The sequence below is a fragment of the Arabidopsis thaliana genome (genome assembly GCF_000001735.4).
Source record: "Arabidopsis thaliana chromosome 1 sequence".
Lineage (NCBI taxonomy): Eukaryota > Viridiplantae > Streptophyta > Magnoliopsida > Brassicales > Brassicaceae > Arabidopsis > Arabidopsis thaliana.
Genome location: NC_003070.9, coordinates 28,537,590 through 28,552,833, shown reverse-complemented (window position 1 = coordinate 28,552,833; position 15,244 = coordinate 28,537,590). Strand labels below are relative to the sequence as shown.

General features: G+C 37.6%; 7 protein-coding genes and 1 non-coding gene across 12 annotated transcripts; 5 read left to right on the top strand and 3 right to left on the bottom strand.

The window, feature by feature from the left end:
* The first annotated feature begins 997 nt into the window (after window positions 1-997).
* Window positions 998-2,632, top strand: SMT3 (sterol methyltransferase 3). The gene has a single exon (NM_106258.4). The coding sequence runs from the start codon at window positions 1,163-1,165 to the stop codon at window positions 2,240-2,242; it is 1,080 nt and encodes a 359-aa protein (NP_177736.1). The 5' UTR covers window positions 998-1,162; the 3' UTR covers window positions 2,243-2,632.
* A 615-nt stretch (window positions 2,633-3,247) lies between these two features.
* On the top strand, window positions 3,248-5,048 carry CDSP32 (chloroplastic drought-induced stress protein of 32 kD). The gene is made up of 2 exons (NM_106257.3): window positions 3,248-3,984; window positions 4,362-5,048. Exons 1-2 carry the CDS (start codon window positions 3,486-3,488, stop codon window positions 4,769-4,771), a joined length of 909 nt encoding a protein of 302 aa, NP_177735.1. The 5' UTR covers window positions 3,248-3,485; the 3' UTR covers window positions 4,772-5,048.
* Window positions 5,049-5,222: 174 nt separating this feature from the next.
* On the bottom strand, window positions 5,223-6,452 carry AT1G76070 (uncharacterized protein). Its single transcript, NM_106256.1, has one exon. It carries the CDS (start codon window positions 6,215-6,217, stop codon window positions 5,399-5,401), a length of 819 nt encoding a protein of 272 aa, NP_565125.1. The 5' UTR covers window positions 6,218-6,452; the 3' UTR covers window positions 5,223-5,398.
* Window positions 6,453-7,125: 673 nt separating this feature from the next.
* Window positions 7,126-8,496, top strand: AT1G76065 (LYR family of Fe/S cluster biogenesis protein). Its single transcript, NM_001084363.2, has 2 exons — window positions 7,126-7,630; window positions 7,796-8,496. Exons 1-2 carry the CDS (start codon window positions 7,528-7,530, stop codon window positions 7,933-7,935), a joined length of 243 nt encoding a protein of 80 aa, NP_001077832.1. The 5' UTR covers window positions 7,126-7,527; the 3' UTR covers window positions 7,936-8,496.
* On the top strand, window positions 7,981-8,380 carry MIR835. The gene has a single exon (NR_139956.1). It is a non-coding gene; the product is annotated as a microRNA ath-MIR835 precursor (primary transcript).
* Window positions 8,497-8,983: 487 nt separating the features above from the next.
* EMB1793 (LYR family of Fe/S cluster biogenesis protein) lies at window positions 8,984-9,734 on the top strand. The gene has a single exon (NM_106255.3). It carries the CDS (start codon window positions 8,994-8,996, stop codon window positions 9,465-9,467), a length of 474 nt encoding a protein of 157 aa, NP_177733.2. The 5' UTR covers window positions 8,984-8,993; the 3' UTR covers window positions 9,468-9,734.
* Window positions 9,607-12,050, bottom strand: AT1G76050 (Pseudouridine synthase family protein; the record flags this gene model as incomplete). 2 transcript variants are annotated; one of them, NM_202422.3, is made up of 8 exons in its annotated part: window positions 9,607-9,891; window positions 10,005-10,107; window positions 10,192-10,367; window positions 10,602-10,680; window positions 10,819-11,021; window positions 11,092-11,328; window positions 11,401-11,544; window positions 11,623-12,050. In NM_202422.3, the coding sequence occupies 7 exons, from the start codon at window positions 11,974-11,976 to the stop codon at window positions 10,008-10,010; spliced, it is 1,293 nt and encodes a 430-aa protein (NP_974151.1). In that variant the 3' UTR covers window positions 9,607-9,891; window positions 10,005-10,007. The 2 variants fall into 2 exon arrangements, with proteins under 2 accessions (NP_974151.1, NP_177732.2); NM_106254.3 differs by having other exon boundaries at window positions 10,800-11,021; window positions 11,623-11,976.
* Window positions 12,051-12,126: 76 nt separating this feature from the next.
* CPK29 (calcium-dependent protein kinase 29) lies at window positions 12,127-15,241 on the bottom strand. 4 transcript variants are annotated; one of them, NM_001334707.1, is made up of 8 exons: window positions 14,293-15,241; window positions 13,700-14,161; window positions 13,443-13,595; window positions 13,230-13,342; window positions 12,983-13,150; window positions 12,776-12,903; window positions 12,561-12,660; window positions 12,127-12,466 (listed from the first exon to the last, which is right to left on the bottom strand). In NM_001334707.1, exons 2-8 carry the CDS (start codon window positions 13,926-13,928, stop codon window positions 12,386-12,388), a joined length of 972 nt encoding a protein of 323 aa, NP_001319387.1. In that variant the 5' UTR covers window positions 13,929-14,161; window positions 14,293-15,241; the 3' UTR covers window positions 12,127-12,385. The 4 variants fall into 4 exon arrangements, with proteins under 4 accessions (NP_001319387.1, NP_974150.2, NP_001320822.1 ...); NM_202421.3 differs by having other exon boundaries at window positions 13,700-13,843; NM_001334708.1 differs by having other exon boundaries at window positions 12,561-12,903; window positions 13,700-13,843.
* Window positions 15,242-15,244: the final 3 nt, after the last annotated feature.

The window sequence follows — 15,244 nt, the reverse complement described above, 5'->3', positions numbered from 1 at the left end:
CTAACGCATTCGAGACCATAACAAAAAATCAACGTCACGGACTTATACCCGGACCGAGAGCTTCAAGCCTTCAAACATTTCATTGGCTATATTTTTCCTTAATTCATGATTCAATGTTATACTACACAGTCTCAATTCTATGAAAACAAATCTGAAGTCGTACGGAGAGCGAGAGATACATACGATTACAGTATATGAAAAAATGTTAGGTGACTTTCACATAAAAAATATATTATAAGGAGCTGGCCTGACCCTACAACGTGGAAAGAGTGAAATGCTTGTAGAACTTATTAAGGATATCACAAAAAGAAAAACATCTCAGATATATGAGTTCAAGATCGCAAAATAATGATCTCATGGCATTTATATTCACATGTACTCATGTAGATCTGGATCTATAAATAATTGTAGTTTTTCATTGTGATAACTGATTTGAGAAAACAAATATAAACGCAAGAAAAATTGTGATGTTACAAGGTGTTATTGGATTATAATTTAAAAGTAATTTTGATGCCTTTACTAAAATCATAGAAAGTAAATAAATTATAAACAAGTGCTAAAGAGTTTTTATAATCTTGTTATTAGTTATTCTATAATTTAGTGAAGTTTCTCAAACAATATATCTATTTGATGATTTTTTCATGATTTTATTTTGTGAAGAAAAATGTATAAAATTATAAACTAATAACACAATAGTTTAATTCATTAACAATCATACATTTTTTTTAATTAAACAACACAAAAAATTTATTGACTTTATTAAATTTTGATTCTAATAAAATCAGATTTATGAAAATTTTAAAAGACTTTTAATTTACAAATCAAAAACTAATAATACATTTTAACAGAAATTAATAAAGTTTTGATTGAATAACAAGAGTCAAAAGATCTACTAAAGTTTTTAAAACAATATTTCAATCACAAACCATTTTAGGTGATTTTATTTATTTTAATATAATTTCTTTCTATAGGCAGTAGTGTGGACCATAAAATTACTGTTAATTTACTTCCTAAAAAGGATTATTTAATTGCAAGATTCTAAACTGGATTATTCCCACAATACACCTTTGTAAATAAAAACCATTAATCCTTCACAAATACAGAGTCGTGAACTTAACGTCTCTCTCTATTCCTCTGCTTCTCTCTTTCTCCCTGTGAAAAAATGGACTCGGTGGCTCTCTACTGCACCGCTGGTCTCATTGCCGGCGCCGTCTACTGGTTCATATGCGTCCTAGGTCCAGCAGAACGAAAAGGCAAACGAGCCTCTGATCTCTCCGGCGGCTCAATCTCCGCAGAAAAAGTCAAAGACAACTATAACCAATACTGGTCTTTCTTCCGCAAACCAAAAGAGATCGAATCAGCCGAGAAAGTACCTGACTTCGTCGACACGTTCTACAATCTTGTCACTGATATCTACGAGTGGGGATGGGGACAATCTTTCCATTTCTCTCCTCATGTCCCTGGAAAATCCGACAAAGACGCCACAAGAATCCACGAAGAAATGGCCGTCGATCTCATCAAAGTGAAACCGGGACAAAAGATTCTTGACGCTGGTTGCGGCGTGGGTGGGCCGATGAGAGCCATCGCGGCCCATTCCAAGGCCCAAGTCACTGGAATCACTATCAACGAGTACCAAGTGCAACGAGCCAAGCTTCACAACAAGAAAGCTGGACTTGATTCTCTCTGCAACGTCGTTTGTGGTAACTTTTTAAAGATGCCGTTCGATGAAAACACGTTTGACGGAGCTTACTCGATCGAAGCTACGTGTCACGCTCCTAAGCTCGAAGAAGTATACTCGGAGATCTTCAGAGTGATGAAACCAGGATCTTTGTTCGTGTCCTACGAATGGGTCACCACTGAAAAATACAGAGACGATGACGAAGAACACAAGGACGTGATTCAAGGGATCGAGAGAGGAGACGCACTTCCTGGACTAAGAAGCTACGCTGATATAGCCGTGACGGCGAAGAAAGTTGGGTTTGAGGTAGTGAAGGAGAAAGATTTGGCTAAACCACCGTCTAAACCGTGGTGGAACCGGTTAAAGATGGGAAGGATTGCTTATTGGAGAAACCATGTTGTGGTTGTGATTCTTTCTGCTATTGGGGTTGCTCCTAAAGGAACTGTTGATGTTCATAAGATGTTGTTTAAGACTGCTGATTATTTGACCAGAGGTGGTGAGACTGGAATCTTCTCTCCGATGCATATGATTCTCTGTAGAAAACCAGAGAAAGCTTCTGAATGAATGATTGAGAATCTTCTTCCTTGTTCTCGTTTTTCTTCTTCTTTCTTTCTAAGTTCATGTTTTGCCCCTTAAGAATCTCTTTGTCGTCGTATTAATGTTATCACTTTGTTGTTTATTGTATTTTTTTTTTTCAATTTGATTTGTTTAAATTGATGATGGATCACTGGAAATTAGTTTTTCGCTCTTCTTAAATAGTTTCTGAAAGAATTAGCCGGGAAATTCTATTGGAGTGATCCTTTACCTTTTTAAAATTTTGTAGAGTTTACAAGTCTCTGTTTAGTTTTAATTTCTAAGATCAAACTCGGAATAAACCGGATTAGCACGTCTATAGAGTTGCATAAACTTTTAGTATCATCAATGAGGGTAGTTTGGTAAGTCCTTAGGTGTCACATTGTGTCTGTAGTAGTGAGTCGGGAGTGGTCGTGTGGGATTTTGTGGGCTGTCCGATATGCATATGTTATTGTCGTCAACTGTCTGATATATTAATCTATGTATCTTTTAAAGATTTGATTTTGATTTATTTTAGGCTTATGGTTTGTCGCATTGCGGTAGTGGGTAGCAGCGTGGTCGCACGAACTCCGGCTTACCTTAGAAAACGATATTTTATTTAGTTATTTAGTTTTTTTTTTTCCAATTTGTTTTGTGCATTACTAAAAAGATTGTGTCATTTGTGTGTAAAAGTTTACTAAAACACTGGGTCATTTCTATAGTGGGCTTTTATAATGATGGGCTTAAGGCCAATTTTTATTGGTTTACCTCACTTCCAGTTCCACCGGGAGTGGATATATGCTTATATTCGTACGTGACATCAACAATAATACGCGTATACATGTGTAAGTCAATGGACAATTTGGGTCGAAGCTGAGAAAATTGTCCAAACTATGAGAGCTGACGCAATCTTTTGTTTTCTTTTGGCCGATACATTTTCCGCTTACCAGATGGAAAAGAAACCACAATGTCGAATTTATCCAACCGGTTCAATTAGTCTTACTTGGATGCTGGTGGAATTTTCCAGAATGACAACAACTTGAACAAAATAAACTTGAATTGCTTTTAGAAACAGCAATCTCACCAAGTTCACATATTCCTTTTATATTCCCACGAAAAAAATCTAATCAACAGTGAACACAATCCACACAAGTTAAACAAGTGGACATAAAAGTCTTGGACCCATTTTAAAACATCTATCCACATTAAATCATTCACTGATCTCTAACCAATCCCACACACACTACCACAAACAATGGCCACCGTCGCTAACTTCTTAGCCAAACCAATCTCCACCGTAGTCCCACGGCCATCCTCCGCCGTTGCTTCGACCTCCTCCTTCGTATTCTTTAACCATAAAACTAATCCTCTGTTCCGGAGGAAAAACCTCCCGAAAAGATTATTCTCCGCCGTGAAAATAAAGGCTGGAGCGGCGTCTCCGGGAAAGGTGGGTACACCACCGGCGAATGACGAGAAGGTACAAAAGATTCACAGCGGAGAGGAATTCGACGTAGCGTTGAAAAATGCGAAGAGCAAACTCGTGGTTGCAGAGTTTGCTACGAGTAAGAGTGATCAGAGTAATAAGATATATCCGTTTATGGTGGAACTGAGCAGGACCTGTAACGACGTCGTTTTCTTGCTCGTCATGGGTGATGAATCTGACAAGACCAGAGAACTCTGTCGGAGAGAGAAGATTGAGAAAGTTCCTCACTTTAGCTTTTATAAGAGCATGGAGAAAATACACGAGGAAGAAGGTAATTTCCGAATTATCTCTAATTTCTTTTCTCATTAAAAAGAGAACTCGATTTAATCTAGAAAGTAAATAAAACATATTGGAATTAGACTTTACTTAACCGATAATGCCCCTAATTTGTTGAACAAATTTCTCTAAGTAAGGAAACTTTTAACAGAATCTCTCAAAATCACCTAGATTTTAGCAGATTTTTGGACACACGTTTATTAGCTGATTACGATGTACGATGATTATTTCTTTAGGTACATAATATTGTTATTTTGATGTTGTAACACTAACCATTTAAAAGTATATGAAGCATAATAAGTCACCTAGTAAATTAGTAAAGTAATGTAGTGGCAAAGACGTAACTAAATTGAAAAGTTTGACCATCGACAGGTATTGAACCGGACCAGTTAATGGGAGACGTTCTATACTACGGAGACAACCACTCTGCGGTGGTGCAGCTGCACGGCCGACCTGACGTGGAAAAGCTGATCGACGAGAATCGCACTGGAGGCAAGCTGATCGTGCTTGACGTTGGTCTAAAACATTGTGGTCCTTGCGTTAAAGTGTATCCGACCGTGCTGAAACTGTCCCGGTCAATGTCCGAGACAGTCGTATTCGCTAGAATGAACGGTGACGAGAACGATAGTTGTATGGAGTTTCTCAAGGACATGAATGTTATCGAAGTTCCAACTTTCTTGTTCATTAGAGACGGCGAGATTCGTGGCCGTTATGTTGGTTCCGGTAAAGGAGAACTCATTGGAGAGATTCTTCGGTACTCAGGCGTTCGTGTCACTTATTAATTTGTATCAAAACTTTAATTTTATTACATCTCACTTCAAAAAAGAATGAGTTTTTGGTCTTTGTCTGTACCATCCGAAACCGGTTGATATGAAAGAAAAAAAACTCAAAATAGTGTGATTCTTGATTATTTGATTTTGCTTTTGTGTTCTAACTTTGAAGGCACGGAAACTTTGACGGATTTGAATATTTCCGTAAGGAAGAATGAGATGTTAATGATTTGTACCTACCCAATGAAGATATTGTATTATTCCCAATAAATATATACACATTATCATCATTTTGTATGTGATATTAATGGTTGATTGTGATTTACATTTAATATATGGACAATTTGGTGGTGGAAAGACATTGGTTGTTGTCATACTCTCTGTCACAGAAGGAAATACAAAAACTAATTTGTAATTGTAACTGTAAATATGTAGCGAGAAAGAGTTTTTTTTTTTTTTTTTTGGACGGAGCAAAATTGATATTCACAAAAGACTATTGAAGTGAACGATCATCATCCATCATCACAATATATCACATATATACACAAAACAAGAAAATCCAGACTCATTGTGAATGATGATCATTATACAATTTGAACTGCAGTAATTGATATAGTATACTGAAAGAAAGAAATTTAATCAAATGGTTTGAAGATGAAGTGGTTTTGGTGGATCCATGGTTCTTCTCTTCCACAAGTTAACTTCTTTCTTTGGTTTTAACCCTAAAGGAGCTGAAAAAGGGATTATTATGTCATCTTCATCCTCGTCATCATCGTATCTCAAGTAAGCTCCTCTGGTGTCGTCGTCAGAATAGTAACCACGGTGATGATCAGCGGGTGATTCTTCTTCATGTTTCATCTCAACCGCCCAATCAAAATCACCTAAAGCATCACGACTGCTAGCGAATTTCTTCATCTGACCTAACGAAGGCACCGCCGCGGTGGAAACCACCGTAACTGGATGTTCATCCGCGGCGGAGACGGCGGTAGGATGGGATTTTCTTGATGTGTTTCGTCCACTCGCCGGCGAGAACGAGAAGATACTCTTGATCTTCGAAAGACGACCTTTTTCATCTTCTTTTGTTAAAGACGACGTTGACGTTTTGGAGATTTTAGGAATCAGAGATGAAGGTGCTTTGTTCTTTTTACCGGTTGGGCATTTAGACTTACCAAGCTTGATCTGACCGATACAAGAGACTTTAGGTGAAGTAGGTTCGTCCCAAACAGCGTCGCTTTTGTTTCTTCTAACCCGAGCCGCGTTAGGTACCAAAGGAACCATAGGACCAGAGAAAAACATTTTGTTAGCCGCCGTGTAATTATGGTGGTTGTTGTGGTGGAGATCTCTTCCGGGACTAAACGGTGGAACTCGATGTCCAAACGACATCGCTTTAGGAAGCATCTTCAAAAGCTTGTTCTTGTTCTTAGGTTTTGAAGTTGAAGTATGATGCTTAATGTCCATCGCTGATCACAACAGCAAAATTCGCAGACAAGAACAGAGGATTCTTCGTTCTTTTTATGTTTGGGTCTAATATGATGTGAGAAGAAGGAAAAAGAGAGGAAATGAGTTTGAAAAAGTCAACGATGATGCCTGGATTGGAGGAGTTTTGGTCAAATGTGAGAGCTAAAAAGGAAGAAGAAAGACCTTTGTGTTTATACGGCCGACTTTATAAAATCAAAATGCGGAAGACATGTTTGTTTTTGTTTCAAGTTTCTTCTTTTTGTTACTACTACCTAAAAGCTAAACGGCACATTTTTTTATTTTCCAAAGATGATGATTAGTTAATTACTAATTTGACTTTAGTTTGTGCCTCAATAGTCCAAAAATCAAAATAGTATAACATTTCTTTAAGAAACGGTGGTGATATTTGGGACCTACATGCAAGCAAAATTCAGCCATATCGGAAGGAAGGTAGAAGTTAGAACTTATCAACGATGCATTGAACTAGTTGGAGCTTTATGAAATTTTACTTTTTTGTTAATTAGCATTTAAAGTTCTGTAATTGAAACACCTAAGAGAGAGAAAAAAAATACAATGTATTTCAATCGATAAACATACTTCTTCTTCATATACTTGCATGTTTGAATTCTGATAATAATATTAACACAAATCATTCAGTAACACGTTTTGGTAAATGATTGTCTTTTAATTATCGAAACTATATTTTAAATCCTACGTAGTCTATATTAAATTACTGAGACCTTGTCTAAATTATTGATATCTTGTGTTTACAATTTCGTGCTTCAAAGAAATTAAAAAAAAAAGGTAGAATATTAGTCAACCAAGGGACGAACAACTCTAGTAAACGATTTTAAATAAACGAAAATGGACCAAAAACAATTGAGAAATTGCGAAGCTGTACACTGAGAAAATCATATTATGGAAACACGATGCTAAACCACCTAATATTTATTCAAAGCTACCTAATTAATTTTGGTATCTGTTTGCTGTAAGTTAAACCACGATGGTTCGGATGGGCTTCCGTAATTAGGACCATCTAAAACAGAACTGTTATTAAAGATGGTTGGTAAACTATAATTTGATTTCAATTAACACCGATTACCGGTTTACACTTAAACCACATATTTTCATTAATTCTTCATCATGTCCTTCTCACGTGACTCTTTCCTTCTCCGATCTTTTTTCTTTTAACTCAGGACTCAGAGTCAGGAACTTCTCTCTTACCCTAGATTTCGATTTTGATTTCAGTTCTTTCTGAATCGATCCTTCTCTGGCCGTAAATTCTTAATTCAACGGTTGGTTGATAAATTATGGTTCAATTAGATCTGCAGAGCTTTATTCTCCGGGCTCGAGTGCTTAAACTTTACCGACAAGCATTGAAGATAGCTCACAGAGCTCCTGTTCATGTTAGAGGTTCGTGTCTTTCATGTCTCTTATTTTTCTATCTATGAGATTCGTCACATAGACAATAAATTTGCGTTCACCGTACATCCATTTGATTAAAAATCTCGAAATCTAGGGGTTTAGTAGATTTCGGAGGATAAACTTTGTTTGATTTTATGTGTTGATGTTTTGTAGGGGAACTGAAACAGACTGTTAGGCAAGAGATGGAAAAGAACAGAGACTGCAATGACAAACAAAAGATTCGGTATCTGATTAGTGAAGGTTTAGAGAGAATCAAAGGACTTGATGAGATGTTGGATATGCAGGGCCATTAACATTTTTTTTTTGTACTTCTTCTGCTTTAATTGAATGTGATGCAATGCTCGATTCTTCAGATAGAAATTCTGGTCATCTTTGTGTTTAGGCTTTTTCTTGCATATGTTCTTTATCTCTATTGATTGATATTGTTCAATGAGCAACATACTTTTCTCTTCTACCTGGATTTGTTTGATGGTTTTAAGAACTCTGTTCTTTTTGACGTTTTACCCAACAATATAACTTCTGTTGTAGTCATCTTCTGCTGCAACCCATCCACAAAGCTTATCATGCAAGATTAAACCCTTTCTCGATGGGTTGCAAGAGAACATCACTAAAATAGAAGTAACATTGTTGGGGAAAAACGTCACAAATCCAGGTATTAGAGAATAGGATGCTGATCGTTGAAAATAACTATCTATAAAGATGGAGAAGATACGCAAGAAAGAGTTGTAAACACAAAGCTGATCAGACTTTTTATTTGAAGAGTTTAACAGTGCATGACATTCAATTCTGCAGAAGGTAAAAGAACATTTGGTTTCTCATATAGTTATTCAATGACAATAATACATCATCTTTAGTCGTTCTGTATCCATACCCATCTGCTGTATATAGACTTACACTTCGTATCACGTGTTTCAGTGTGTGGAACAATCACATCCTTTTCTTCTCAATGCACGTAAAAAATTGTCTATTTGAACCCTTTTCGTATAAGCATAGTAAAACCTTTATAGCATCTTTCAAATTCTCATCTTTGGGATGAGTCATGATGATTTGCATTCAGAGGAAGGAATAGACAAACGGCTTCTTCGGCTATGAACGCCATATGAGGAAGCTTCTCCTTCTCTGCCTCTGGAGAAGACAGGTCTAAAACGCTGAGTGGTGGTGCGTTTTGGGCTCAAATTTTATCTAAATCCGTCGTCGTCTTATTAGAGACGTATAACATTTGCGAACTTAATGATTATATTGGGCTTTAACTGGGCTTATACAGTTTCAGAAATCGAAGCCCATTATGTTATCAAGCATTGTTGTTGTTGTCACCAGGATCGAAAATTTTCAATGTTGTTGTTTGAGAGAGATGATGGCTGCGAAGCTTCAGAAATGGCGAAATCTGGCAGGTCGTCTAGATCTGATGAATCGGAGCGGCGCTGTGTCGACGAGGCGGTTCCTGCACGAAGGTCCAGATACCGTGGAGGAGCTTCTCGAAAGACATCTAGCGAAGAAAGAGAAACCAATAATCGATCACGATGAGGCTGAGTTTCTGAATAGACGGCGTCTGACGAGCACGCGCCGGGAAGCGTTGAGTTTGTACAGAGACATATTACGAGCGACTCGGTTCTTCACGTGGATTGATTCCAGGGGAAATTTATGGAGGGACGTGTTGAGAGAGAACGCGAGGAAGGAGTTTGAAGCGGCGCGATTTGAGACGGATCCGGAGGTTATCACAAGGCTTCTGATAGGTGGAAGCGACGCCGTTTCGTCTGCTTTAGATAAGCTTGCGGAGAAGCAAAGAGAGATGATTGAGAAACAACGCCGTGGTGATCAACGCTGATTTGACGGATCATAGGGCATGAATGTTTCAACAGAATGATTCATCGAGTTTAAAGTGGTTGGTGTTTGAAATTCTTGCTGTAAAATGGTTGCCAGAAGAAGAAGCGAGATCATTTAGAAACGTGCTTACAGAATTTTGGGTTTGATGTTTGAGTGTTGTAATTCACTTGCACAACTTACACACTTCGTTTCTGAAATTATCATTCATGTCATTGTAGAGTTTGTATACACTGCCACAGAGCTATAAACAAGGCTGTTGATTTTAAAACTGGATTCTGTAACCTCTTTTGTTTCGTCAAGAATCATCCTGAGAGAAGTATGATTTTGGTTGCTTGAAAGAGTATGAAAGATGAGTTCCCTTGTTTAGATGACATGTCTCGTGGTCTGCACAGTCAGTTGATGTGCAAGTCGAGAGATTAATTTACCTGCAAGAAGGCAATAACAAGAGTTTAGATGTTTCAGTATAACCAAAAGCTTTGTAACGAAATCAGAATTCCAATGTATGAGGTTATTTATTAAGCAGAGAGTGTTGGGTTACTTTTTATAATCCGCTTCTACGAAGCAAGCCTACTATCTCAGCAAGATCTGAAGGCGGTGGACATGAAAACTTTACTATTTCCCCAGTGCACGGATGTGTAAAGCTATCAAGGAAAACAGAGTAAGAAAGGACAGTTATTTGGTTATTCTTGATCGAAAATATAAGAATGAGATTTAAGTTCTCTTACCCGAGAACTATAGCATGAAGGCAAGGTCTATCCATTCTGGAAATAAGCTCTATGATCTCTTCTTGATCGCTGCGGGAGACTCTTTTCTGCAAAAGAGAAAGGGCCATGCTTTTTGTTCCACCATACACTTCGTCACCCAATAGAGGAACTCCCATATATTTAGCATGAGCACGTATCTACTTGAAATCAAGATGGAAGAGAGAGACGTTTCAGAGACCACAAGTTCAAAGCAGCTGGATCAAATACATGACTTGAGGCAGAAACATAAAGGGCAGCTCAAGCTCTTACAAACAGAAAAAACCGTAGACTTTTATAGATTTTGAGTATTCCTTCAGTTTTTTGTTTTTTGTTTTCAACAAAGAGTATTCCTTCATCTGGACAGATTTTCACACTGAACAATGTTGCAGTACCTGATGAGTACGGCCGGTTTCCAGTCTCCACTCAACCAATGCAGAGCCACCTCCAGCGAATGTTTCGATTACCTTATACCTATGACAACATAAAAGAGCATTTTTTTAGCATATATCAGTATCAGTTAACAACTCTTTCAGAGAGATTTTTCTCATTCTGAAGAATAAATGCAGTGTTATAGTGGTTGGTGCACTTGCAGAAGACTGCTCTCATCACCTACTAGCAGCATGGCGGGCTCTTCCACCCCTTACTCCTCCAGGAATAGCAGCCATACGTATCCGATTACTCGAATCACGACCAATCGGTATCTCAATACGCCCCTGTGGTGGAGAAGGAACCCCAGTAGTAAGACTTACATATACTCTCTCAATTGTGTGTAGCTTGAACTGTTCTGCTAAATGGGCATGAGAATGTTCATCCTGCCATTAAACTTTCCGTTAAATTCAGAAGAAGCAATTAAAGTAGTTCCTAAAGCAGCATTGAACTAACCTTGGCTACAACGAGCAATCCAGTTGTGCCTTTATCCAACCTATGAACAATACCAGGACGAACAGAAGCAGCATATGAACTAGGAGAGGTAGTCATCTCTTCATCATCTGAAAATGTTTCTTCATCGGAATCATCATCTTCTTCTGAGTTCGAATAATCAACACAAGGAAGACTACAATGATGAAGTATGCCATTAACAAGCGTGCCGGTAGGATTCCCAGGCGCAGGATGAACGACCTAAGAATTGGAGAGATATTCTTAGTGATGATTCTAAGTCATGATGTTAGTATATTGAGAGAATGTGTTTACCATGTGAGCTGGTTTGTTAACAACAAGAACATGTTTATCTTCATAAACTATATCTAATGGTATATCTTCAGCTTCAGCTTTCAAAGGTTGAAGCTCTGATATCGTACAATTAACCTCATCACCAGATTTGACATTGTGTGAAACCTGGAAGAGAGTGAGAGAGATTGAAACTTGATTGCAAAATTGAAACTTTTTTGAAGAATCGAATTTTGAAGTTAAAACCTTATCAACGACACGACCATTGACGGTAACGAGTCCCAATCGTATACTCGACTGTACACGAGCTCGGCTAACGCCATTGATACGAGAAGAGATCCATGAATCAAGACGAATTTTGCCTTTCGCGGCGTCTACTATCTCCTCGATTCTGAGTCCGGCGTTATTAACTCTGGGGATGATAATCTCTGTCGGACTACAGGCGACCAAATTGGGGATTCCGGAACTTGCTCTGACGAAATTAGAAACCTTAGGGAAGAAGGAGAAGAAGATAGAGAGAGACGACGAAGGAGAAGAAGGATAACGAAGAGATTTGGCGGTGGTTAACGAGAAACTCGGCAGCTGCGAGATTGAGAGCATCGTCGTCACTCGTCAACTTCAAAATCTTAGTTTGGCTTCTCTGAAAAAATAAATCAAAAGCCTCTAGATAAAATAGAGGGTTTGCCACTCTTTCTTTTGATGCCGTTTAATAAATAAACAAAGCTTCAAGTTTCTGAACCTATTATAAATGGGCCTTAAAAGGCTTTTTCATTTTAAATGGGCCATAAGTTCGCGTGAATAATTAAAACATCTCATTTTAAATGGGCCATAAGTTTCATTTTATTTTTTGATTCATCATACTTACGCAATTCATCATATTTATTATTTATACATCTCAAGGGAAAAAACATAGGAATGCATTAATTCTCATTGCATTCGTGTTTATTATTAGTTTATTTTAATTATTATATATGAAGCAAAAGCATTCGTCACTGTAGTTGAATATATATCATCTGATCAGCTTTGGATCTGAATCTGTAGTTCCTTTCCTCATCATCGCCACAAATTCCTCGTAGTTTATCCTCCCATCCTATCAATCATCATCATCATCATTATTAATCATTTTGTTTAACATTCATCATTAGACCGAAACAAAACAACTAGAAATAAATGTTTTTTCTTACATTGTCGGTATCAACATCATTGATAACTTCATCTATGGTCGCATCATCACCCATGCCATACTCAGTCATGGAGTGTTTAAGCTCGTCCCTTGTGATAAAACTGGTTTTTGAAAAAAAAAGAAGAGTATGTTTTGAAGACAATTCCATATATCTTTGATATATAAAGTAGTTGTGTTCATTTTGGTGAAGAAGGAGATGGTTAGAAGAATACAAACCCGCTTCTGTCTTTGTCGAAGTATTTAAATGCTTCTATCAAATTCTCTTCTTTCTCCAATCTATGACGATGCATTGTTGCAGTTACAAACTCAATGTAATCAATCGTCCCACTTTTGTCCACATCAGCCTATGAATAAAGAAAAACCATTGAGAAAGATATTGATGATGATTTATTTTGTAGTTGGATTTGTTTTCTTTTTTCTTACAGCTTCCATGAGTTGTTTGATTTCAGACTCCGTAAGCTTAGATCCAAGACGATGTAACCCGTTTCTTAGTTCATCAAAAGTGATGGTGCCACTTTCATCTGTATCCATGTTCTTAAACGTTTGCTTTAATCCTTTTATCTCTTCTTCCGATAAGTTTTCCGCTATCACCTAAAAGCAAAGAAAATTACAAAACAATTACAAAATTGATCTTGAAGTCATTTTGGAGATGGAGAATCATTTACTTTACCTTCAAGGCAAGTTTCTTGAGCTTGTTCATCGCGCGGAATTGCTTCATCCTAACAAGAACAGCACTATTGATTGGTTTATCAGAAATTTTGGTGTCTGTCATCCATGGATGCTCTGTTTTTTCCGATAAAAATCCACAACAAAAGATTGGTTAGTAAGGACTTAGGAGCAGGAGGTAGAATATGTAACAAATTTATACACATTGCAAGCATACCAAGTGCTTCAGCTGCGGTTATCCTTTTTTTAGGATCTCTTATCAACATCTTTCTTATCAAATCTTTTGCGCTTTCCGATATAGTAGGCCAAGGAGAAGTTTCAAGATCCAGCTTTCCTTCTAAGATCGCCTCAAATATAGTCTTCTCGGTCTCTAAACAACATTAAGTAGTACCAAATTAAGGTTCATGTCTCCAACATTCTTCAAGTTGAGTATGTGATTACAAAATTTTAGATGATTCAGTATTTTTTGCATACCTCCCCAAAATGGAGGAACACCACTGAGAAGAATGTAAAGCATAACACCCGCGCTCCATACATCGATTTCTTTCCCGTAGTTTCGATGTAGAACTTCAGGTGCAACGTAGTATGCGCTCCCAACTATATCTCTATACACTTTACCTACAAATATTAACCATATAAGATGATTACTTGTACGGATTTCAAAATACAGAACCAAAGTTTTAGCTAATATGCATTCAAACATATTCAAATTCTAATACAGCTCTCCAGTCTCAAAAGTCTTTTGATATTTTGGTGTGAATCAAAATGTTCAAAAGAATATTAATCCCCCATAAAATGATTTCTGCTTTTCTGCTTTTTTTTGTCACTTTTTTGATCTTGTGGGAAACATCTGTTGACTTGAGTTGACCCAAGTCGTTTTCGAAGTTGACTTGATGTCCCACACGGAGATACAATGTCGCTATCTTTTTCTTGATCCTAACACGAGTTTAAACATTATGGTTTATCTCCTAAAACACACTAATTACTTTATGTAAAAGCAAAGACAAATCTTTGAAACAAGAGTTAACAAGACACTTAAGTTAAGTAATCAAAGAGGATGACTTTACCTTCTTCGATGAAAACAGAGAGTCCAAAATCTGTTGCTTTGATTGGAGAATCTTCTTCGTTACTAACAAGCAAGAAATTCTCAGGCTTTAAGTCTCTATGAACAACGCCCATGAAGTGACAAACATGAACAACATTAACGATCTGTCTGAAGATATTAGCAGCTTCTTTCTCAGAGTAACTTCCTTTCTTGATAATACGATCAAAAAGCTCTCCTCCAGAACAGAGCTCCATAACCAAATGAAGATTGTCTTTGTCTTCATACGCGCCTCGAAACTCGACTATGTTTGGTTGACCAGTAAGGTGTTGCAAGATCATGACCTCACGTCTCACGTCTTCGATGTCTTTGCGACGTATGAGTTTACGTTTTGAGATGGATTTGCAGGCGTATTCTCGACCGTTGGATTTGTCCGTGCATTTGTAAGTGATTCCGAATTGGCCACGGCCGAGTTCTTTGTGGAGGTCGTAGAGAGCTGAGAGATCGATCATTGGTCGGTTTAGGATTGGACCGATTTGTGAACCGGAGGATGTTGACGGAGGAGGAGGAGGAGCGGGTTTGGGTTTGGGCTGAGGATTGGAGGTGGGATTACTGGTTTGACCTTGAGAAACAGTTGGTTTAGGGAGAGGTTGGTAGTGATGAGGAGGGCTTGAATCGGAAGAGGAAGAGATTGGGATCTCATGTGTTTGTGATTTGCCAAATTTGGAGAAGCAAAATCCCATAATTTTTTTTCTAAGAAAATATTTTGTTCCAATGTTTTTGTTTCTCTGGTTTTTGGTCGTTTTATGTTGGTTTTGAAGCATGTGAGCAAAGTAGATCGGTCTTCGACTCTTCGGTCTTATTCTGTGATTTTTTTTGTCTTTTTGTTGGATGTTTCTTTGAAATATAGGCAACAGAAACGAAATTTAAAAGAAGGAAAAATAATGTTGCCTTTGGTTGGTTTTGTGGGGGTGCTT